Genomic DNA, 25847 nt, shown 5'->3' on the forward strand with positions numbered 1-25847 from the left:
GAACTCTTACCAAAACAAACCTTTTTTTGTATTGTTAAAGTATGCCAACTTTAATTAGGGGATGAATTGACTACTGCTTCAGTTGCTTAGTTAATTTTTTTTAATTAGTGGAGCTGATATTTAATAGCACACTTTTGTTGTTGCTGCCGCTTTTTAAAGTCTGGCATTCTACTTCAACAAGAAATGAAAGTCATATTAACAACCTACATCATTGGGGTGTCAGATGATTTGACAGGTGGTTGGCAGGCACTAGGGAACCTACTGCTCCTGAACAGACCACGATTGACGTTCTGTCCTGCTTCTGCCGGGTTCAGGTGTACAAGAGAGCTCTACTGCACACTCTTAACTGGGCAGGAGTGACCTCCCCTGTCCATCAGCTGATTGGTGGGTGACTCAGGGCTCCGGCCCTCTTTCTAGAGGGTTTCACTTCCCTCCCTGATCAGGGTTATGTCACCTGACTGGCAGATGAATGTAGTTTCAGAGAAATAGCCTTGTGGGCCAAGGCTGGCCTATGGGCCCGGGGCAGCAGTTCTCCATTCCTACACTAAAGCCATTGCTTTGGCCTTGCATGACACGTGAACCAAGTCATTGTTTCATCAGCATTTGTGTAAAGATGTGCTTCATATTGTTCCTCTGTAACAGTGTTCCAGAGGTGCTACAATTATCCATTTTTTTAAAGAGACAAATTGAGAAAAATTGTTTATGTGGAAGGATGGTAAAATATATACAATTTCCAAATATTTCGAAGCTGAGGGTGACGGGGAAATCCTCTCTCTTCCCTTCTCCATAAAATAGAAGGAAATTGGTGTGGAAACAGAAATATATGCAGCACTTACTTTCTTGTCAGTTCTAAGCCTATTTTACTACGTTTGGAACCTAAAATGCATTATGTATATCAGAGTACATGGAATTGTACATGTTGGCTATATTTGTTAAATTCAGAAACATACACTCTATCAATTGCAACCCAGCACACATTTAGAGCAAGCCACAATGAATGCAGTGGGACTTTCTTCCAAGTAAACATGTATTGAATTACACTGTTAGTTTATTCAAATCATTACAAATAAACCCAGATGGAGCATCAAAACTGAGGCACCCTGAAGCGTCAAAAAGTATCATGGGGGGAAATGAGGGGAAGGTTAAAACAGTGCTATAGTAGGGTAGGTTTTTTGTTATTGTTTTTAAAAACACACATTTGATTTAGGAAATAATGATCCAGAAACAGAAAAAAATACCACCACAAATATCTATATCTCCACAAAATGGGACGATTAAAATGCAAGAAACAATGATTCCTCTTTCAAACTGTCTCCACCTCTCTTTAAAAGAGTTAATTATCTATCTGTAGCCAAGCAGCATAGGATTTGAGTTGTCTTCAGTTTACATCTGGCCCTCCAGATGTTCCACGACTCCAGCTCTCATCATCCCTAACTACCGGCCATGCAGAAGGTTAAGGCTGGTCAATGGCCACTAGACATGGTGGGGTTACATACTGCCTTTAGTTACAGAGCCAACGAAGAGTGTTTTCTGCTCATGTCCTGCATGAGCTTCCCACAGGCACCTGGTTAGCCAATGTGAGAGCAGGATGCTGGCTTGATCCAGCAGGCTGTTCCTCATATGTTCTTACAGCTGGGTCTGATAGGAGCTGGAGTCCCACAATGTCATCTGCAGGGGTTGCAAATTAGCCACCGCAAGAATGGAGGGATTTGCAATTACCCAACACTTTATATTGCATCACATAGTTATTATCGTACTTTTCCATGTATAAGATTAGGTTGTTTTTGTTTTGTTTTTTTACTAAAAAAAGAATGTTAAAAAGGGGGTAGTCTTATACACGGGGGCAATCTCTCCCCATTTTCTTAATTCTGAGTCCCCCAAAATAGGGGGCATTTTATACATGGAAAAATACGGTATACTGGTACTAGAAATCATTCTAAGGGAGCACAGTGCAGCTTAAGGAATACTTGTAAAACCTGCCTTAAAAACGTCATCTTTGTTATTCTACAAAAGGAAAATAGATCATAAGGATGTTTTTCAATTTCTCCCAATTTTTTTCTCCACTGGAAAAAATAAAACAAATGCTTGGGGGAAAACAGTCCCCCACATATTTCTATCCTGGTCCCCGCCCCTATACACACATTATTTCTGTTTCTATTGCTTACTGTACAGCAGTCATTGCTGCATATGACATGTACACACCTCAACCTGGGCAGAACACCCCCACCTCCCATTTATTCCTGTACATACAAAATGGGAAACCAAGCTTTAAAATGCTGGTTGCCAACAGTGGCGTAGCGTGGGTTGTCAGCACCCGAGGCAAGGCAAGTAATTTGCGCCCCCTAACCTGTGGATTTACGCCCTTAAACCCTAAGGTGCGGCCGGCCCCCCCTGCACCCCCCACGCTACGCCACTGGTTGCCAAACACTTCAGTCCTCATAACGTTTACTGGGAAGTAAGTCCCACTGATTTCATTCCACATAACTGGACCTGAAGCTGTATCTCGAAAGGTCACTCAAATAATTTCTGTTAAGCATGAGTAGTTCTATTAAAGTGAAGCAGGGCAAAGCATGTTATTAAGGTAGATGAATGCTTGTTTATACAATGAAGTAGCTGGAGCGAAAGCAGAAGATTGTGGCCTGTACGGCTGATTTTCTTTATACCATCTCTAAGCTATCATTAGACCTGCTCATGGCGATGAACGTCGGCTGCTTTGGTGGGATTTCGTTAGCTTCCTTGTTTCTTTAGCTGAAATGTTTATAGGCTAAAAGGGGGGGGGGGTTTCCTCTTACGATGACCGTCATCATTTCATGTTTCAAGCCAACTTCCCAGTGCATATTTTAGGAAGTGCATTACGGTAATAATTCTGGGAGTATTTAGGTAGTCAAAATGTTCCCAGTGCTTCTGGGGAATAATGCGGTCTATCTGATTGTGTGGCTATAAAGCCCTGTTCATATATCTGCTGCACTGAAGGATAACGCTTCGATAAGAGAGAGTAGGGACAGGCGGCTGGTCCCACCTGTGAGGTTACATGCTGCCCAGCTCTGCCTCTCTGATCTCTGCCTCTTTGGTAAAGGTCTTAAGGGGGAAGACAGCTTGACTTCCATAGGTTCCTTCATGCGACTGGAAGCCCCTCACAGATGGGGCTCCCAGCCACGTGGAGGAGTCTGTTTGAGGAAACCTGGATCTCACCTTCACTCAATGTGATTGAAGGGGTGAAGCTGTTCAGGTGTGGGGATTGCTGCATTTCTGCCTGTTGAATGCCTGTTAACGGCACAGAGACTACAGTCATACCTTCGGACTGCGGAAACCCGGAAGTACCGGAACAGGTTACTTCTGGGCTTTGGCGGTTGCGCATGCGCAGAAGTGGTAAATTGTGCTTTGCGCATGCGCAGAAGTGGGTTGTGAATGTGCATCCCACACGGTTCATGTTCGCAACCCGAGAGTCCACTGTATTGGGGAAAAAAGATCAATCTCATATATCATCTTCCTTGTAACTTAAGCTTCCACCTTGCTAGTTTCTGCTACGTTATCCTCAGTTTCTGCAACAGCCAGAAACTCTGTCTTTCAAATTATTTTCTTTTCTTCTAAATTCCCTCCTACAACTTATTACTTTGGTAGCCTTATTAAAGGGACGTGTTCACTTGTCCAATCAACGTGTGGACAGGATTGCACCCGCTAGTTTGCATGCTCCAGCTGGCATCCAGACTTGCAGTGCAAATGTTTGCAGGCGGAGAACATTTGTGCATTCCGTGTGATCTGGAACCCTGAGGATACAATGTGCTGTAAGTGAGAATGCCAGAGGTGGAGCTAACGGGAATGCACAATGTCAAGGGCAGGGCTGATCAGTGTGGGCTCACTCCTATAACCATAGACTTCTAGAGATGGAAGGGACCCCAAGGGTCATCTGGTCTAACCCCCCACAATGCAGGAACCACAGCTAAAGAATCCCAGACAGATGGCCATCTAACCTCTACTTAAAAACCTCCTATGAAGGAGAGTCCACCTTCTGAGGTAGTCCTTTCCACTGCTGAACACCTCTTACTGCTGAATGTGTGAGCAGATCTCCTGGATGTGGAAGGGGCCATATAGTTAAGTGTAGATAATCTGCTTTGCATGTAGAAAGTCCCAGGCTCAACCAGTGGCGTAGCGTGGGTTGTCAGCACCCAGGGCAAGGCAAGTAATTTGCGCCCCCTAACCCCCAGATGTTGCGCCCGGTGTGGCCGGCCCCCCTGCACCCCCCACGCTACGCCACTGGGCTCAACCTCTGGCATCTCCAGATAGGACTGCGAGCACCCCTGTCCAAAAGCCTGGAGAGCTGCTGCCAGTCCGTGTAGACACTAATGAGCTAGATGCATCAATGATGTGGCTCAGAATAAGGCAGCTTCCTATGTTCCTAATTGAATCTGGGCCTTTGCTTGATCTCCGGAGCAACTGCTTATCTGGGTTCTATGCTGTCTTCTCCCAGATGTCCACAACACTCTTAACAAGCTCTGCTATCGTCTTTAATTCTTATCCTGTTTCATTTCCCTTTTAATTTTTATGACGGAGCAGTGGTGGAGGGACAAGCTTTGCATGGGGCAGCAAGTGTCCAAAGAGTGTATGCCTGAGTTTGTGGGATGTTCTTTCTCACCATTGAGGTGGGGGTGGGGAGCTGCAAAATTTCCCCTCACATCATTGTGTCCCCACTTTCCAGCACTTCTTGTCCTATTAACTCTGGTAGCGTTTATTCCTGACTAAATATGCGTGGGATTGCAGACTGCGCCTCTTTGAAAAGTGTCTAGCAGTACCGACATGCTACTACATGTAGAAGTTTCGGCAGGAAGTGGTATTCAGCACAACACTGACTCCAGGCTCCTCCCTTATTCTGTGGAGAAAAGTCCTGAACAACAGTGCTAAATCCAAGCAGCCACCCTTATACAATTGTGTTAGATATTTGTTTAAAGATATATCCTGCCTTATTGCAAGACTTGAGATGAATTAGCACACTGGGCAAGATAAAATTTCTCTGTCTCTGTCAGGAAAGAACAGAGAGTCCTGCAAAATTTACAGACATAGGCTTAGCTATTCAGCCATCCTCTGCCAAATGCCCATTTGCAATAATTGCTTTAGCTAATATGGGCTGACGAATTACATGCTTTGTCAGCGCTCCTGTACTGTTCTATCCATGCTCCAAGCACAGTGATGAACATCGGACAAGGGTTTTACCTTTACTGCATACCTGTTCCTTCCTGCATCCTCAAAGCACTGGTAACTCATTAACATCCAATTGCCTTATGTGTATGTAATTGCATTTGTTTCCCCACATTGATATCATTCCTCACTGACGTCATATCAAAGAGCCAGTATGGTGTAGTAGAGATTAGTGTTGGATTAGGACCTGGAAGACCAGAGTTCAAATCTCCACTCAGCCACAAAGTTCACTGGGTAAGCATGGGCCAGTCACCATCCCTCACAGGGTTGTTGTGAAGATAAAGTGGTGGTGGTGGGGAGAACCATGTACGTCACCTTGAGCTGCTTGGTGGGATATCTGTATAAAACCTCGAATTAATAGTTTTTTTAATCTGCTGGAAAGTATAATTGCTGTGGCATTTGTAGGTATGTAAATTTAAGTGCTTACGATTACTGATTTGTTATTGTTTGTTGATGATTTTACTGATGGCTTAAATGTTTCTTGTAAAGTGTTTACTGCAATTTTACTACAATTAAGAGGCATATACTTTTTGTTTTATATATTACTATTTTGTTAACTGCTCTGTGCTCCTATAGGACAAATGGAAGTCTAGAAATGCAATTCATAAAATTATAGTTTCTTAGATTTTACTTTTTATTCCAACCAAATTATCTTCCCCTAGATTGATTGACTCACAGAACATTTTTACACGTCCCATCATCAAAAGTCCCATGGGCACTGTTAATTCTCCACTGGATTGCTTGTGCCATCAGTTTCTTCAAATTAATTTTCAGTACAGCACTTTCAGAAACACTCTGTCTCAAGGCCAGTTTGTGATATAAAGTTCCCAGACAGGTGTAGCTGAGTCACACCTGCATGGCATCACCCACACTTGACATGTTTGCTGCAGAAACACCTGTAGAACACATGTGTATCTGCAGTAGTTGGTTTTCCCTTGTGAAGCAGACAGAGAAGTCCTACTCTTTGGAGATCTCTTTGGAAGGCATTCAGTAACCGGTCAACCGACCATGACTAATTTTTGTCTTTGCAATATAAATCTGAAAGCTGCCATAAAAGCTATTGAAGCGTTTCATGCAAAAAACCACCACCACCTCGCACATTCACTTCCTGCCAACTGTGCAGCACCTGTGCAAATTCTAGATGGATGCCCAACGCAGAGAAGAGGAACAGCTCAAAGATAGTGGCACTGCCCACACAAAGGAAGGATGCATGCACCAATGTGATAAACAGCAACGCTTCTTGAATTTGCAAAAAAAGAGAGAAAAGCACAAAAAAGGAACACAGGGAGCATTAGTGTATCCTCATTTAAACAAATGTCAGGCTCCCAAACGTTCTGAATACGTGCTGGCATATTGAGGCGCAAACCTGCCAGCTTGGTTGGGCTACTGCACCTTTAGTGACCGGCTGACGCTCAACAAAGGAAGAAGCATTTCTCAAGAGGGAAACGTAAGGTGCTTCAAGATGACATATTTACTGCACATTCATCCTGACTTGTTTGCAGGGAGATGAGATGATGTTTGGCTATTTCACTGAGCAGGCATTCTGCTTGGTTAGTGGGGAGGTTAGATGATGTTGCCTATTCCTTTCCCATTCCTTCTCACCAAACATCCAATCTTCCGGGAAAGTGAGTTTGTTGCCCAAGACCTCCCAACCGACCATAATTGTCCAACCTGAATTTGCTGAATTTGCCACTGAATCCCACCCCAAGCTAGCAACAATCTGGAAGCAAGCGATTCACAGGATGTTGTTGTTGTTGTTTACTATCCCATCAAAGTATTGGAGACAGTCTTCTTCCCTGAATGCTTTTGAGTCCCATTTGAGAAAACTGTACAGCTCTGCAGCTTGCTACCTTAACAACCATTTTGAATCCTCCCTCGATTGCTTTATCTTCTTACATACAAATTTATCCTCCCTGGCATTTCCAAAGAGGGGTTAAGGTTGACAGCCTGCTGCAAGCAAGGACTCTAGTGGCACCTTCAAGACTTTTTTTTATGACATAAGCTTTCGTGGAAGACAAGCCAGTTCGCCAGATAGAAAAGGAAACCCTATTATTTCCCCCCATATTTTTTAAGGTGCCACAAGATCTCTTCCTGCTTCTGTCCCCCAGATCCCCCCAGGGGCGCCGACTTATAAAAAATATTGGGGGGGCCCATACCGGGGTCCTGCCCTGGGAAGTTTTCTAAGTTCCAATGTCAGCGGCGCCCGGCAGAGCAGCCCTCTCGGCCACGGCAGCCTGGCTCTCCCAGCCCCCGGGGGCCGCCCTCCTCCCTCGTGCACCCGCAGCGTTCCCGCCCGGGGAGGCGGCGCCCCCAAGGACTCAGGTTCGGTTGTACCTGAGAAGCCGAGCACCTTGGCTCCCAAACAAATCGGCTTCTGAACAATCAAAACCCGGAAGTGAGTGTTCTGGTTTTCAAATGATTTTTGGAGGGCGAACATCCGGTGCGGCTTCCGATTGGCTGCAGGGGGCTCCTCTGGCAGAAGCCGCACTCTGGTTTTCAAATGGTTCCAGGAGTCCAATGGACTCCCGGAACGCATTCTGTTCGAGAACCAAGGTACAGTGGACGCTCGGGTTGCGAACGTGATCCATGTGGGAGGCACGTTCGCAACCCGCAGTGTACGCAACTCACATTGCTGCGTCTGCGCACACACAGGTTGTGATTTAGCGCTTCTGCTCATGCACAAGTGCCGAAACCTGGAAGTAACCCATTCCGGTACTTCTGGGTTTCAGTGCATCCATAACCTGAAAATGCTTAAGCTGAAGCATCTGTAACCCGAGGTATGACTGTATGTACCAGTCCTAAGGAACTGGCCAAGTAAGGCAATCAGCATCTGCAGGTCCCTTGACAGACAGGAGAGAAGCTACACTCTTGGATTTCTGTTGGTAGATGCCTCTTCCTGAGATGCTTGTATTATGCTAATCATAGAATCATAGAGACAGAAGGGACCCCAAGGTCATCTAGTCCAGCCCCCTGCAATGCAGGAATCTTAGCTCAAGCATCCCTGACAGATGGCCACCTAGCCTCTCCCAGGGAGCAGAGACCGTCTGAACAGCTCTTATTGTCAGAAAGCTCTTCCTGATGTTGAGCCGGAAAAGTCTTTCAAAGCTGCTGCACACCTTTGTTTGGGGTCCTCCCCTCCTTGCAAATGTCAGTGGGAAGGAGGGCTCTGTTTCAACAGAAAAATAAAGATTCCCCCTTTCTTCCAGCTTCCACTCATTCGTCTCCGACTGATAATGGACTTGGGAGGCTTTGAGCCCCTTGGGGAGCTGAGCTGTAAAGGACAACCTCCAATTTTCATGCATCAGAAGGAGCCCAGGAGCCCCATCGGGGCTTACCCTGTGCAGGCTGGTTCCCCCCCCCCCACACACAAACACACACACTGGGTTGCAATTTTGTGGGTCAGCTTTGGCTGGGAGAGGCAGCCCCCGTTAAGTCTCTGCCAGCCCAATAGCACAGCCCCCCCCCGCCAAGTCCATGGCAGGAGACAGGCAGCAGCACCCAGACCCCAGAGGCTGCCCTTGGGACTGGCGTTCCCACACTGCCGCCTCCGCAACAAAGGCCAGCGGCCAAGTCCCCCCCCCCCCCAGCCGCTTCCTTGGTCCCACAGGAAAGCCAGGCAGGGGCTGCACATCCTGCCCTCCGCCTCTTCCTGCTGCCCCCAACAGACAACCAGGCCTGCAAGCTTCCTCTTCTGACATCGCCCAGGCCCCCACACAGCCCCCCACCAGCAAAACACCCAGGAGTTTGAAGGGACCCGAGGGCCACGCAGCCAAGGGGTCTAACTCTGCAGGGAAAAGCTTCCTGTCTTTCCTCTGCCCCCTCCCCACCGGAAAGGGATGGTGGCTGCAGGCTCTGCCCCCCCCCTTAACATCTGCAAAATGATTAAGGCTGATACATTGTGTTACAGGATTTTATCTAGGTAACTTCCCTGAGCTGTCAAGTTGAAAGGGTACATTCAGGCATAATATTTGCAACATTTAACAACTTTAAAGATGTCCCCCCCCTGTAATTTCCATAACAGTTGGAAGGACAAAAATATAACCTCCTATGACAACTCCTGCAACCCATGAGCTTTCAGACAAAGATCATGCATGGACAAATGTAAAGATCTTTGGAAAGTATTGATCGAAACCACAGTAACAAACAAATCAATGTATCTTCAAGGGAAAGAATAAGTAGATCCATTTGCATATATAGCTCTGTAGGCTTAATGAGATTCCCACAAAACATTAGGAAGGCCTTTCTGGTGGTGAGAGCAGTCAGACAGGGGAAGGGGCTTTTAGGGAGAGGTGGGGGGGGGGGCATCTGCCAGGGATGCTTTAGCTGTGAGTCCTGAATTGCTGGGGGTTGGACTGGATGACCTTTGGGTCCCTTCCACCTCTATGATTCCATGACCTTTAAGGGAAGTCACCTCCATCTTCGTCTCAGAGCAGATGCCCACAAGCCCTGGGCGGGAAGAGCCCGAGAGAGAGAGCCCGAGAGAGAGAGAGAGAGCCCGAGAGAGAGAGAGAGAGAGAGCCCGAGAGAGAGAGAGAGAGAGAGAGAGAAAGAGAGAGAGAGAGAGCCCGAGAGAGAGAGAGCGCCCGAGAGAGAGAGAGAGAGAGAGACCGAGAGAGAGAGAAAGCCCGAGAGAGAGAGAGAGCGAGAGAGAGAGAGAGAGAGCGCCCGAGAGAGAGAGAGAGCCCGAGAGAGAGAGAGCGAGAGAGAGAGAGAGAGACCGAGAGAGAGAGAAAGCCCGAGAGAGAGAGAGCGCAGCCAAGCCCCCTTCACCGCCTGCCCCCCCCCGCCAGCCCCCTCTCCCCTCCTCCCTAGGCGGCAGCTCCGCCATGACCACAAACGGCGGCGGCAGCAGCAGCAGCCGCGCGCGGCCCGGGCTCCCCTCGCCGGCCGCAGGAGCCAAGGCGCGCGATAATTTGCTTAAATTATGTCAGCGGCGCCCGGCAGAGCAGCCCTCTCGGCCACGGCAGCCCGGCTCTCCCAGCCCCCAGGGGCCGCCCTCCTCCCTCGCGCAACCGCAGCGTTCCCGCCCGGGGAGGCGGCGCCCCCAGGAGAGGCGGCAGCAGCAGCCGCGCGCGGCCCGGGCTCCCCTCGCCGGCCGCGGGAGCCAAGGCGCGCGACGAGGGAGCCAAGGCGCGCAATAATTTTTTAAATTATTGGGGGGGCGGAGCCCCCCCAATAAAATTTTTGAGGGGGCTCGGGCCCCCTCAGGCCCCATGGGGTCGGCGCCTATGGATCCCCCTCGTGCGCGCCTCCGAGAAACAAACAGCCTCTGCGCCTTGGCGTAAAAGCGCGAGAGGAAAACAAGGGACACGGTTCAAACCATACCTGAACTTCTGTCCCGCTGGCACCGTGATTTTATTGAACTTGTCCATGCTGCCAGGCGAGGCGACTGCCTCGGACAAACGGGCATCCGAGTCGGCAGGGACTGAGGGGGGCTTCCTGTCTCGTTCCCGAGAGAGAAAGGCTGGATTCCCCTTGATGACTCCCCTGGCTGCTTCGCCTCCTCGCGGATCCCCTTAGCGCCGCCTTTGCGCGCGGCCCGCCAGGCGACTCCTCGTGTGTTGGGACGAGAAGCAAAACTTGCCCGAGCGCCCGGCCGGGTTTCATGTTTCGAGGGAGTCATGTGACGGAGCCAGCTTGGCTGGCAATAGGGTGTTTGTGCAAACTTGAAGAAGATCCGCACCTATTGGGCGTGTCCAAAACCACCCCCGTCTGGGGCTGAAGTCCTTCCTGACGTCCTGGCGGCTTTGCCTCGTGCGCCGCGGGCGTTTCATCCCAGGGATCAAGCTGGGAACACTTCCTGCCGCCGTCCCGGGGCTTTGAAGCTGCTGCTACCTGGAAGAGTTTCCTGCACGTTCTGCTGCCTTGAAAGGCCCTCCTCTCTTGCAATGGGATGCCTCGCCCGCCCCCCAACAACACACAAAGTTCGCTTTGCAGAGCCTCCATGTTCCAGTGCAGACTACCTCGGAATACCAGATATTGAAGACAAGAAACCGGGAAGGGTTCTTCCTGGTGTGATTGTATGAAGAGTTTTTCCTGGTGTGCCCGGCCGACTTGCTGTTGGAGAAGGAATGTTGGTTTTCTGTGGATCTGTGCCCACAGGACTCTCCTTATGCTCCTTCCATAAAGCGGGCTGCATCCAGACACCTTTGGAATCCCATTTTTATTATTGTCGTAATACTTATATCTCACCTTTCTTCCATAGAGCTCAAGGTGGTGTACATAGTTTTCATTCCAGCACCTTTTATCCTCACAACCCTGTGAGGTAGACTGGGCTGAGGGGCAGTGACTGGCCCAAGGTTCACCCAGTGATCCTTCTTCATAGCCAAGTGGGGATTCGAACTCTGCTTTCTCAGGTCCTAGTCTGACACTCTTAACTGCTACACTGCAGTGGCTCTCTTTCAGTGTGGCAGATCTACGCAGATTGCGCCTTCTGTGCTCATGAAAGGCAAGCATATTCTCTTCCGTGTCGATTTCAATGTGTGCGCATCATGCTTCCCATGATCATTTCATGGGAAATTTAAGATGCTGCATCTTAAAAAGCAGAGACATCACCTTGCCAACAAAAGGTCCATATAGTTAAAGCCATGGTTTTCCCAGTAGTGATGTATGGAAGTGAGAGCTGGACCATAAAGAAGGCTGATTGTCTAAGAATTGATGCTTTTGAATTATGGTGCTGGAGGAGACTCTTGAGAGTCCCATGGACTGCAAGAAGATCAAAACTCTCCATTCTTAAGAAAATCAGCTCTGAGTGCTCACTGGAAGGACAGATCCTGAAGCTGAAGCTCCAATACTTTGGCCACCTCATGAGAAGAGAAGACTCCCTGGAAAAGACCCTGATGTTGGGAAAGATAGAGGGCACAAGGAGAAGGGGACGACAGAGGATGAGATGGTTGGATAGTGGTCTTGGACCTACCAGCATGAGTTTGACCAAACTGCGGGAGGCAGTGGAAGACAGGAGTGCCTTGTGTGCTCTGGTCCACAGGGTCACGAAGAGTCGGACACAACTAAACGACTGAACAACAACAACAACGCACACACACTTCCATTTACCCTGCATCCAACGTGCACCCACCACTGCTTGGGCAAGCGCTGTACAAACCATATCCTGCAGGTGCCCTGTTGTTTCTTAGGAAATGCTGTGTTTTGAAGCATTTCTCCTAAAGGAACTTTGATGCATATTGGGGGGGGGGGGGGGGAAGAATGACCAAGCTGTGTTTTAAGTCAGTAATGCACACACACAATCTTAGTCTTTGCCAACCGGTATCTTTCTTGAAGTGCCTATTCATTTGCGCTACCTCATTGCTTTTGGCACAGGAATGCTTCTGAAAAGAAAGTGTAAAGGGAGGGTTAACATGGGAATGCAACGTGCTGACCCCCTCCCTTCGCAGGAAAAGAAAGGTCACCCAGGGAGTGTTAGCAGCAAACACACACTGATCTAAACAAAGGCGAGGGGCTGCGAAGATACCGTGTATAGTGAGAGTAACGTGGCAACTGGATTTTGCAACACTACCTTTTGTTCCTCTTCAATGAGCAAGAACAGATTTTGCAAAGGAACTTGAAAAGTGAGGGGGCTGCATGTTAACACACTGTGAAACCTGGAACCAGGCAAAAACTGTCAGCTGATTGTGGTAGCAGCCACAGCAGTGGCTGGAATGAACTACAGCTTGTGTGCACGCATACTGAAATCTTGTCAGTGGGATGGTGTGTGAAATGGGTGAATACATTTCCTATTTTAAAAAATAATTAAATAGGATCAGGATTTAGGATTTGGACTATGTTTACTGCATGGGGAGGAGGAGATGAACCATACCACAGCCGTGATGTACCCACAGATAGTTGCAAAGCTGCTATTTGCCTTGGAAGGAAAGCTACCAGTTCACCAATGGCTAAACAGCAGCTTAGGAGTCGAATTTACATTGGGAGTCTGGCATAACTCAAACCGTTGGAGAGTTACAGAGCTCAAGTAGGACTTTTGGAAAAGTAAAGGGCCCTTGGATGGTTAAGTCCTGTCAAAGGTGACTATGGGGTGCTGTGCTTATATCGCTTAAGGCTGAGGGAGCTGGTGTTTGTTCACAGACAGCTTTCCGGGTCATGGCTAAACCACTACTGGCACAACAGAACACTTTTGGAAAAACAACAGGCAATGCACTTTCATTGCTGCTGGCCACTGTCATGTAACGGACTCACACACCCACGCTTAAATTTAAAGCACCTGGCTTTCCCCATCCTGGGTACTGTAGCTGACTTCCAAAATTCCCAGCAATTGCAGTTCCCAGGGTTCTTTGGGGAAAGTCGTGTGCTTTGAATGTATGGTGCGGACATTGAACCTGGGCATTCAAGTCCAAGTGCAGAGGTGTATTCAGATGTTGTCCACATTGCATCCTAACTGGGTGCTGTTGGGCACTTCCCTCTCATGCCCAATGGAAAGGAACTGAGCATAGCACCACCCGCTCTGGTCCTATTCTGGTCAGTCATGTGCGCTGAAGCATCTTGTAGGGTCATGGGAAGTGAAGATGCTTTGAGAAGAGTGCCTTCTTTTGAAACACTGATATTGGAAACTGCTACATATAATTACTAAGAAATTCGGATGGAAGAGATTCGAGGCAGTCAAATACTATGTTTATGAAGATGGATGGTACTTAATTTTAATTAATTAAGTGGTAATATGCTGTATGTATCTTTTTTCTTTTTTCTCTTTTTCTTTTATTTTTTGTTTGTCTTTATTATTGTTAATCTTTTTTTTTCTTTACTATGTTTATCTACTGAAAATAATAAATATTATTTGGGGGAAAAAAGAAGAAGAGTGCTTCCAGTATCCACTGTAGTAGTTGCACCATCCCTAATGCTGTGTCTGGGCGCTACAGATCTTATTACTGTACATTCTCAAATTCCAGAAGACGCTAAAACTAAGCAACTTCTTCAGGTGCCTCCAACACCAGTTCTTTGCTATCTGAAGAAGTGTACATGCCCACGAAAGTTCATACCAATAACTAACTTAGTTGGTCTCTAAGGTGCTACTGGAAGGAATTGTTTTTTAAAAAGATTATTTTGTTTTATTTTGTTTTTGCTACTTTGTGTGCCTCTTGGAGTTTCACAATGTCACCACCTGGTTTCAACCATGAGGGTTAGACACCTAATTCCAAAATGAATCATTTCTCTTCTTGTAAGGTTTTGTGACCTTGACAGATCTGTAAATGTTATACTGTAGTTTACTCCTCACAGATGTACAGTTCCCAGCACCCTAAACAAACTATGTTTCCAGGCTTCTTTGAGGACAGTCATGTGCGTTAAATATACATACAGTCGTACCTCGGCTCCTGAAAGCTTTGGGAGTCTAACATTCCGGCTCCCAAATTATCAAAAACTGGAAGTGATTGTTCCGGTTTTCGAACGTTCTTTTGGAAGCCGAACGTCTGACGGGGCTTCCGTGGCTTCTGATTGGCTGCAGGAGCTTCCTGCAGCCAATTAGAAGCCGTGCTTTGGAAGTCAAACGTTGAGGAAGTCGAACAGACTTCTGGAAGGGATTCTGTTTGGCTTCCGAGGTACGACTGTACATGCACAAAGATGGACAACTCCACCAAGATTTCTAATGCTGCAGGAGATGTGTTAAATTGTGTTTTACGATTTCAATATGTATGCGTTTTCTTTCTCATTCCCTTCACTTTTTCTTTTATTGCTCTTATATTATGCCCTTCCTCCTGATGCAAGTCCAGATTAATAGTAAGAGAAATTGGTGGTGGTGGTGGGGAACGACCCAGCAGAAGGTTTTCAGTTTGATGCTTCAGTTACTTAAATGCCTCCTCTGCAAATGCGGCTCTAAAGGCAGCTGGGACATTTCTTTTTTTGCACATTACAGTCCTGTAATGGGTAACTCAATTAGCAGATTTGGAGTAATTAGGGGTCTTGCTGGAATATGACAGAGCAATCACACAAGCTCTCTGGTCCTCAACCTGCTCATTCTGACCTGGCATTATTGAGGTTACCGTATTTTGCAGGATCTGCAAAATCTTCCGGTCCCAACATAAAACCAACTTGTGCCAATGCACATCCAAGATTCCTCATTGGACTCCAGTTCCCCTTCAGTCCCAGCCAGCAAAACCAATGGCCAGGGATGTTGAGTGTTGCAGTGCAACAACATCTGGAGGGCCACACGTACTCCTTTTAGGTAGTACAGTTCCACTTCTACTAGGAAAGACTGACAGTCAGAAGACATTCATGAAAACAGCACATTCTCATGCCGGATCTGTCTTCATGATTCACTTAGCAACTGTTCCAGCCACAGTTAATTTCCCTTGAGAACAAAATTGCAGTTTGGAGGTACAGTTAACACTTCTGCTTTTATTATTTTTAAAAAATTATTTTGATTGCTTCTTCAGTCAGTGGGGGACTTTTGCTTCATATCAACTAAAAGGCTTGATTTTTTTGCCTTACCTGTTATTATGCAGGAGAGATAGGGAAGCAGAGGCTCTCTATATGCTATTGGACTGCAACTCTAAAAATCCCTAACCATTGCCTATGCTGATGGGAACTGGGGCCCAGAAAGAGCTGGTGGTCTGCAGGTTCTCCATCCCTGAAATATGGGTTCACCCAATGGTGCTGTGGAGGCCTGGATCTTACCATATGTGGATCATAACTTAGACCCTAGGCTTAACTATTAAGTAGTGGTTTGAATCCGAGACTTCAATATGGAACCATTTTTGTTTAGAGATAATGTATTGTTTTAACATCTCATTAAAGCAATACAGTAGATATATATCTATATTTGTTGTTGTTGTTGTTGTTGTTTAGTCATTTAGTCATGTCTGACTCTTCGTGACCCCATGGACCAGAGCACGCCAGGCACTCCTGTCTTCCACTGCCTCCCGCAGTTTGGTCAGACTCATGTTAGTAGCTTCGAGAACACTGTCCAACCATCTCGTCCTCTGTTGTCCCCTTCTCCTTGTGCCCTCCATCTTTCCCAACATCAGGGTCTTTTCCAGGGAGTCTTCTCTTCTCATGAGGTGGCCAAAGTATTGGAGCTTCAGCTTCAGGATCTGTCCTTCCAGTGAGCACTCAGGGCTGATTTCCTTAAGAATGGAGAGGTTTGATCTTCTTGCAGTCCATGGGACTCTCAAGAGTCTCCTCCAGCACCATAATTCAAAAGCATCAATTCTTTGGCGATCAGCCTTCTTTATGGTCCAGCTCTCACTTCCATACATCACTACTGGGAAAACCATAGCTTTAATTAGACGGAGCTTTGTTGGCAAGGTGATGTCTCTGCTTTTTAAGATGCTGTCTAGGTTTGTCATTGCTTTTCTCCCATAAGCAGGCGTCTTTTAATATATCTATATATGTATCAGTAAAAATATTTTTTCCTGAAGTATTTCAAATGTTTTAACCAAGCAACATAGCTAAAGAAACACACAGCATAGTTTTATACATGTCTACTCAGAAGTAAACCATACTGAGTTCAATGGGGCACACAGCCAGGCAAGTGAGTATAGGGTTACTCTATACTTTGTGAAGAGACAGAAACATCTCCCTCTTTATGTCTTAGGAATGTAACATGAAGCTGGAAATTTGCTGTTTGAAAATGGTTTACCACAGAATTTTTTCCATTATTTGTGCAGCTCTCAGACCATGGAATATGAGTGATTTAAAATTTCCATTATTAGGATACCATGACACATAATGGCAGAGGAACTGGGTTTATTTTGTTGCATAAGAAAACTAAAAGACAACAACATTTTGTTTTCCCGTGTTTGAATGTGCTATTTGTGCCAGTTGTTGTTTTACAAAAAGACAGTGGGCTTATACCTTGTATGGGAGAACAGAATTTTGAATTTGCATTTCATAAAAGTGAGCTGTCCAGGAGAAATATATCTTAAAGACATAAAAGAGGTAAACTGTCTTCCCACTTAGACTGCAGTCTTATGCACTCTCACCAAGGAGTAAGCCCCATTTAACACTTGAGTAAACATGCACGGAAATTCACAGTTAGTGTGCTAATTCATTAGTAATTGTGCTAATTAAAGACCAGTATTTCCAAATAAATGAAATTAATTAGAGAATGCTATGAACAACAAAACAGAATTGGAAAAACAGACAGGGGGAAATGTGCCAATGTGGAATCATTTGCACATTTCTCTTTTTTATGAAGTAGCAAAAATACAATTCTAGGTTGCAATGTGCCATTAAAAAAAATATAGTTCAAACTATCACTAGTTAGCTAAAACTGTTTTAAATTTGAGAATACTTTTCTCTTTTTGTTTGGGATAATACTTTAAGGCAATTTCAGCTGTGTTTTGTGACATGGCTTTTATAGCATGGGGCAATCATAGCAACAATCAAGCGTTCTGGTCCTCAGATTGGAACGAGGCCTGGTGTATGGCGACAGCACACTGGGCACAAATAACTTCAGTGTCGAATGCGAAAGAGATAGGACTTCAGATTACTTGATGCATCTGTTCACAGTTTCCTTCCTTACAGAGCTTGAGAATCTAAATGTGCAGTTTCTTCATGCTTGAGTGAAAGGCAAGTTTCTTCTCACTGCTGAGGTCCAGGTGCAGTACTTTCTACCAGACTGTCTGGAAAGAGGGAAGGGTTGGGGCGGGGGGCTCAGACCTTGCAAAAATGGCAAGGCCTCATCTTTGTTATTTTACCTTGCATGGGGCCTTCTGGTTCAGATGAGCAGGGCAAATGGTTCAGGAGTCCTGCACCCTGGGTTTTTCTATCTCGTCTCAGATTGACTGCTCCCTCCAAAAAACTTTGAAAGTAATCAACTTTGTTTTCTTCCCTGAAGTTTGCATCTACACATATAAATTTGCACATACAAATGTGTACAAAAGTGCCCTGCTGCTAAGATATGTTTACTGTGGCAGAATAAACCAATATAGGCATATATTGTATTGGGCTGCATGCCTCTGAATACATTTGAGTTTTCATGCTGAAGAATTTTGGTTTCTTTGCACTGGAATTGTAATTGTTTTGATGCACACTCCACTGTGAGGATACAATGCATCATTTTGTAATAATAAGTCAGTGCATGTGTAATTAATTTGAAGTCATTGGGGAATGTGCATAAATGTCAGCTGTTGTGCAGATTCAACAGATACCATGGTGAATAAGCAAAATTGAACAGCATAAACAGGGGACATTGTCAGGTGAATACGTTTAGTCTCCAAGTGATGTTGGGAAATGTGCATGACTTGGCAACATGAATAGAGCACTTCATGCATTACTCTTCCACTTTGCAAATTCCTCACTTGGATATTATGCATATTGCCTGCCCATGCTGCTAAAACACAGCAAATTCTCTGTGATGTGTGCTCAATATGCACAATGGCCACACATTCTGAAATCATGTTAACCCCATAATGTGTGTGTGTAGAATATATTCATATCCAAATGCATAATTTGTTCTAGATACTCACAAAGAGGGGAAAAATTATGTATTTCCATAATTATAGACTTCTTTTATCAGTAATCCTGATAAATCAAGGAGAATATATTATATAAGAGTATATAAGAAAGAACCTTTGATGGGAATTCTGGAATATGACGGCTGATTACTTCCTGGAATTTCTTCACATGAAACTTCAGGCACTCCCAAAGATATGCTTCCTTCTCATTTTGACCCTACTGAATCTGAATTCCTACATCAATAGTTTCTCAACAAAGGATGTGCAATAGGAAATTAATGTACCTCAGGTTAAGTACTTAATTCGTTCCGGAGGTCTGTACTTAACCTGAAAATGTTCTTAACCTGAAGCACCACTTTAGCTAATAGGGCCTCCTGCTGCTGCCACGCCGCCGGAGCCCGATTTCTGTTCTTATCCTGAAGCAAAGTTCTTAACCTGAAGCACTATTTCTGAGTTAGCGGAGCCTGTAACCTGAAGCTTATGTAACCTGAAGCTTATGTAACCTGAGGTACCTGAGGTATTACGTGTAACTGAAAGTCTCCCAAGCAATCGTTGAAACGGCCATGGAGTCATGGCTTTGTACAAAGTTACCCAGCAAGTGCAACATGTGAGGAAGTTTTCAAAAGATGCTGTGGCACCATGGTTACACTTTATCTTCTAAGCGATCTTCTATTGCATTCTGGTAAATATAGGTGCATATTTCCTTCTCATAAGGAAGCAGTTACATAATGTGAATCACCACATGACAGACCCTTGTTTACTGGTGGGAATGGCTGCCAGCAAATAAATTGCCCATACAAACACCAGCTGAAATAGGTTGTTGTTTTTTTGTAACGAAAATAAAACAGGAAACTGGATACAAAAATCTTTAAAATGCACATTCACCAACTTTTTAGACCAACTAGAAACATTCTAGGAAAGAGCCTGTATGGGAGAAACAGGCTGCGCGTACACGATACCTTTAAAGCCCATTCAAAGCACATCCTCCTCCCCAAATAAACCTAGGAATTATAGTTTGTTAAGGGTGCTGGGAATTGTAGCTCTATGAGGAATAAATTCTGCAGCCATAGAGCTGGAAGTTGGGGGCTAAGCTAAGCTAGCCAAATCTTCCTGGGTACCAATCAAGGAATACCATGAAGCTTTAGTGAGTAATGTGCAATATTTTTTTTTAAAATGTGAATATAAAATATGAAACATCTGTGTTCACCCTAACCTTTCCAGACATAACTCACATGAGTTACTGCTTAATGAGCACTGCAAGGGAGACTAGAATTTAGTACTTTGCATGTTGCAAAAACTGGTGTGAATCTTACAGATAATTGTCTGGTTTGGGCCTGTAATTTGGAAATATATTCTCAAGAAGGCGATTTAATTATGGTGCAGTCACTGTGTTGAAAACAAAGACAGTTCTGGGCTTGAAATGTTTACAAAAATATGTTATTTTTCCAGGGTTCTTTTACCTACCTATGACCAATGTTTAGGCACTTAGAAATTAAGAAGATATTTAAATAGAAAATGTCCTGAATGACAAATATTGGAGGGTATTTTCACACAAGAGTCCTGATCAGAATTCTTTTACTTCAGAGCTGTTTTGCTTGAGCAATTTGATGTGCAATCCTATGCACAGATACTCAGAAGTAAACCTAACAGTTCAATGGTATTGAATCCTACATACGTGTGTATAGAACCACAACCTAAGACTTACTTTTATGTAGCAGGAAGTTTGCTGTCTGAAACAGCATCCATATACTTTCCCACCTTTATTTCATGTAATAAACCAACCTTTCTTTCCCAGTGTGGGGCATAAGGTTAAGGGTAAATGTGTATTCATAACAGATTCCACTTTCTCTTGAAGGTGTGCATTGAGTATGTGCAAGTGCTGGACACACCTGCAGGCTCAGATGAAACCTGCAACACCTGCAACTAAAAAAAGTGTAACCTGTCCTGTGTATAATTACACTAGCAAGGATTTTTAAGCTCAGACTTGCAAGTAAGGACACAGGTCTAGCAAACAGGACTTAATTTGGAAATTATTAGAACAAACTGGAAGTGATAAAAAATTAACATTATGGCATCATATGTCAATACTTAGTGAAGTATCAAATAGATGGTATTTAGTCACACAATTAAGAAAAGAATATCAGGGATCAGAACAGACCAATATGGTTTTCAAGTAAAGCTGAATTATTAGAGACTGGGTTAATTTGTCTTTCCTTTAGAAGCTGTATCATTTGTAAATACACTTTTGACTTGCTTTTTAAACAAATATTTCTTCTTTTGATAATGGTACATTTTACGGTTTATAGGAAACAATTTATGATGTTTAGACCATTTATACATCCATATATTAACTTATGTGTTACATATATGTGTGTGTGTGTGAATATACTTAATGTACTTAATATATTTATAATGCAGAATTAAGAACAGACTAATATAATTGTATCCAATCTGCTGCTTTCATACTGATCTTTATTTTTTGCTTTTGCTTTTGTCTTGTTTTTCAGTTTACTTTGTGCATGATTGAATCACAAAATAAAATAAACTCATAGTGTTTATGGCTGATATAGGCTGATATACCCAAACGAAAGGTGGAATTTATTCTGCAAGGCCAATCCAGTTTGTTCTAATCCAAACACAAAATAAATATAGCAGTTTGGATGAGGTTATGGTCTGATTCTCTTCTATGTAAAAAAGAGGGGGGGAATGAAAGGAGGATATTAAATTAAATATGAATCATACAAAATTAACTATGAATTGCAACAAAACATCTGTCCACTTTGTGAAGGCCAAAAAAGTGAAAACTTACGGCTGGTCCATTATACAGAATCTGTTCATCTCATATTCTGATAAATTCTGAAAGAGAGAGAGAGAGAAGTGTTTTTGTAGGGAACAGCCAAAACAAATGAGGAGCTAATTGAAACTGAGTTTCACTTTAGCTGGAGGACAGTTAGATTACTCTGTGGAGTTAAGTAATCATATTCTTTTAATGCCACTGAAGGATTAAGTCCTGGTTACTTATTAACTCTTTATTACTAACACCTGGTGATACTGTGGAGGGGAAGTGGCACATGTTGTACAGCGCAAAATCTTCCCAGGAATGTGGTGCATAAGAAAAACACACAGGTTAATGAATGATCATTAAAACTGCAAGCAAGAGGATGAAATGGATGAGTCTCCTTTTTGGAGCTTCCACAGAATGCCCACTGAGGCTCCAGGAGTCTTGCAGTCCTTGAGCGTTTGAGGGGAAGGAGAGGCGTCAAAGAACACTGCTACTCAGAAATGAAGGCATTCAGGGCTACCCATACTTCCACTTGCCCCATGGCTAGAAGGCACAGGTCCAAGGTTTTCTGCTTGTCCCATACTTTCTAGGCATGAGTCCAAGCAGTTTTCCATTTGCCCCACTGCTTTCCTCAGTAAAACTCACTCTCTACAGCTGAATTGGAGCAAACACCATTCACCAAGTTTTATGCTCATGAATGCATGACAGGATGCCATCCAAGTCTTGATTTCTACCAGTGGAGGCCGCATCCAGTGTCCCTCCACTCTGCCATTGCTGTTCAGTGAGTCTTTGCCCTTGGCCCTGATTCCTCATCTATAGAACTTAACATCACCAAACCCAGTTTTATTCCTATTTATTTAGAAGATTTTTTTTTGCCTCCTCCAGTTGACCTATTGGGTTGCCGTATCATTAGGATTATAAATATTACTATTGTACACAATGACAAATTTGTATTACTGTTACCACTCAGACGAATAACATATATTTTGGCCCCTTCTTCAGCGTTTATTTGCATACCCTTTCAAACTGAAGACAGCAACGTTCTGTTTATAAAGTTTTCACTGCATTTTTTATCTTGATGTAACATAAGCTTGAGCGTGTTATTTTTACAAAATTTATAACCATCTGTCTACTTGCACACAAGCTGAATTTGATAGATTTACCATTTCTGCTGTGTTCTAAAAGCAAAAAGCAGGGTGAACTTCAAAACAGGGCTTTAAAACCCCAACTTTATCGCGGAAAGCATGAGAACCAGATAGCATGGAAAGCATGAGTTCGGTTCCTTAGATAAGATAACTTAAGGAAGTTCATGTCCTCCCTGCAACTACCCATGCCCCCCAAACCTTTCCAGAAGGTCAAGGGCCCTTCCTGAGTGATGTAGGATGAGACATGGGGAGGGGCAACTTTTGTTCTGTAAAGTACCTTAAGTTAACTAGTCTTCAGCTGAAATCCATGATTTCTGCCGATACAAATCCAGAGTGATAGTCATGTTGAAGTTCTGCAGTGAAAGCAAGACTTACTCTTTGGACATCTAATATATTGATTGTGGGGTGAAGGTTGGCACATACCTATGCACAGGTAAACTCACAATGGGTTTAGAAAAACAAATTGCAAACAGTCTGTCCAAAAGGCCAAGAAATGCTAGAGGTGCTGTCAGTGGGACAAAGCCCAAAGGTATGGTAAGTTCAGTGACCATGCACCTCTTCAGTCTTCCTAGCTTTGCTGTTCAACAGCTGTAGTGAGAAAACAAATAATCTTGACCAAGGTCAAATGAGCAAAATTAAATCTGATTATTTCTAGCTCTGCAGTTTCAGCCTTAGTATGCCTTTGCCTACGTTGTTAACTAATGCTGACTTTCAGGTCAGAAGCAGAGTGATCTTGTTGCCTCACTGGTTTCTGAATATTATTAACATTTTGTAAATCCTGGTTGGGATATTTTTTGGAGGGGAGGGGGAGCAACTACTAAGAAAGTTTGGTTGGGAGAGTCCATTTTTGCACTGAGCTTTACCTCCAGGCCTACTGTAGACCACTGAACTCCACATGCAGACCCACCAAAAAACTTCACCTTTAAATCCATGCTTCACCAATAACCCTCCCTGGGTAATATAATGTTTATTTTCAAGAACTGGCAATCCTGTTCTCTTCACAAGTGTGGAATGGAATCCAGTCCAGGTTCTGAAATCAAATCTGGAATATTGCTGGCTCAGCTAAAACTGATTTCAGAGTGGAACTAAGTGTTTCCACCAACCCTCAACCCTCAACCCATATATATATATATATATATATATATATATATATATATATATATATATGGCATATATATATATATATATATATATATATATATATATATATATATGGCATATGCAGTATCTCAGCAAAACTGTGTATCTACAGACTGTTTTCAAATTCAAATGTATCCCTGCTTCTCATTATGATTCTTATCTGCATTAGGAAAATGTGGCATTTCAGACTCTAGAAAACCATCTATATTTAATACTAATCCTGTAATTATACTGTAAGACAAAACAGAAAACTAGTTTCACACACTGTATGTACCATAATTAGGGGATGCCTGACTAGGTCTCGAAATCAGCAAATTCCTATGAATACACACACACACACACACACACACACACACACGGATAAGGAAAGGGGCAGACAGCTTTTTTCCTGCCTCAATTCATGTGCCATTAAGATCTGCATGAGCAGCAGAAATTTAATGGGTAGAGCTTCCCCCGCTTGGCTGGTACATCAGTTGCACCTATTCCTGATATGCTCAGACTTGACTATGGTCCTATATCTATTAGCTACATCTCAATTTGACTACTGTAACATGCTCTATCAGGATCTGCCTTGCAGATTTGTTCCAGTCTGGGTTCAAGCCTGTTATGAGTCACTTGTAAAGGATGACTTTTACAGAAAGCAAGACGGGGGAAAGGAACCTTGCCCCTGCTTCTTGCTCTTTCACTCTCTCCGCAGCTTTTGATACCACTGAACATGGTATCCTCCTGGGCTGGCTCTGGGGAATGTGAATCAGGGGTGCTGTGCCACAGCGGTTCCAGTCCTACTTACGGGACCTGTGGGATGCGGGTGGCGCTGTGGTCTAAACTGCTGAGCCTCTTGGGCTTGGCGATCAGAAGGTTGGCAGTTCCTATCCCTGCGGTGGGGTGAGCTCCTGTTGTTCTGTCCCAGCTCCTGCCAACCTAGCAGTTTGAAAGCACGCCAGTGCAAGTAGATAAATAGGTACTGTTGTGGCGGGGAGGTAAAGGGCATTTGCGTGCGCTCTGGTTTCCGTCCCTGTGTTCCGTTGCACCAGAAGCAGTTTAGTTATGCTGGCCACATGACCTGGAAAGATGTCTGTGGACAAACGCCGGCTCCCTCAGCCTGAAAGCGAGATGAGTGCCACAACCCCGTAGTCACCTTTGACTGGACTTAACTGTCCAGGGATCCTTTACCTTTCTATTTTACTTACGGGACCAAGTCCAGAGAGCAGCATTGGGAGAGTGCTTTTTGACTCCCTAGCAGTTCCACTATGTGGTGCTACAGGGCACTTGTTTTAACCCAACTGCTATTTAACATCTATATGAAGCAGCTGGGAGCGGTTATTAGGAGTTTGGGGGCACAGTACTGTCAGTATGATGATGATACTCAGGGTTATTGCTCCCTAACATCTGACTTGGGAGAGGCCTGGAGTCCGTGGTAGGATGGATGAGGGATTTTTATTTATTTATTTATTTTTAAATTGGCAACCCAGGAATTACTACAATACAGCTTAGTATAGTCACTATTCTGATTCAGATCAGAAATTGAGGTAGTATTTATTAGGATTTGCCAAAACAATTTACCACCAAAAACTGGAAATAAAACAGTTACTATCATTTGGACAGATTGATTTTGGGAATTAACATATTAGATATCCTTCCTATAAAACAGAGTGCTTAATGTTTGGAAAGTCTGGGTTCACTTTGTCAAACTTTATGATTATTCTAGAAGGATTTTTGCATTCATCTAGGGAGTAATTAAGGATTTTATTGTGCAGTTAACTATTATTAATAATAACAACAATCATTTTACTATTTATACCCTGCCCATCTGGCTGGGTTTCACTAGTCACTCTGGACAGCTTACAACACGTATATGTACCAGAGTACACATAAGAAAAGCTACACCTTTCCTAGGGTGAAGAGTGGGTTATGGGTGTTTGCACACATGAATTCTTTAATGTTGCCTGAAAAAAGTATGGTGTGGGACATTTGTGTAGCCATCAACAAGTTTGCTTTAGGAAGTGACTTCTCAACAGATGTTACAATGCAGGAAGTTTTTATTTGAAGGCAGGAGCACAGTCTACTTCCTTAAAGGCAAATGGTGATTTGTTTTTCTTTTAATTCAAGCATGCATGGTTTTCAGGCTAGCCGGCATGTGAGCAAAATCAAGAGGTGGAGGAAAGCCAGAATGAATGTTTGTGC

At 44.2% G+C, this 25847-nt stretch overlaps 1 protein-coding gene across 6 annotated transcripts in view; it reads right to left on the minus strand.

The window, feature by feature from the left end:
* BLNK (B cell linker) overlaps window positions 1–25847 on the minus strand; it is a 104737-nt gene that overhangs the window by 37008 nt on the left and 41882 nt on the right. For 4 of the 6 annotated variants that reach the window (XM_083505978.1, XM_083505976.1, XM_083505977.1 and 1 more), the window contains one exon: window positions 21406–21452. In XM_083505978.1, the coding sequence (XP_083362104.1) occupies window positions 21406–21452 (47 nt within the window). Of the gene's footprint in view, window positions 1–10518; window positions 10828–21405; window positions 21453–25847 lie in introns of those variants that run through there. The other 2 variants (XM_083505979.1, XM_083505981.1) reach the window with 2 other exon arrangements.

Source organism: Podarcis liolepis (genome assembly GCF_965112155.1).
Source record: "Podarcis liolepis genome assembly, chromosome: 5".
Taxonomy (NCBI): Eukaryota; Metazoa; Chordata; class Lepidosauria; order Squamata; family Lacertidae; genus Podarcis; species Podarcis liolepis.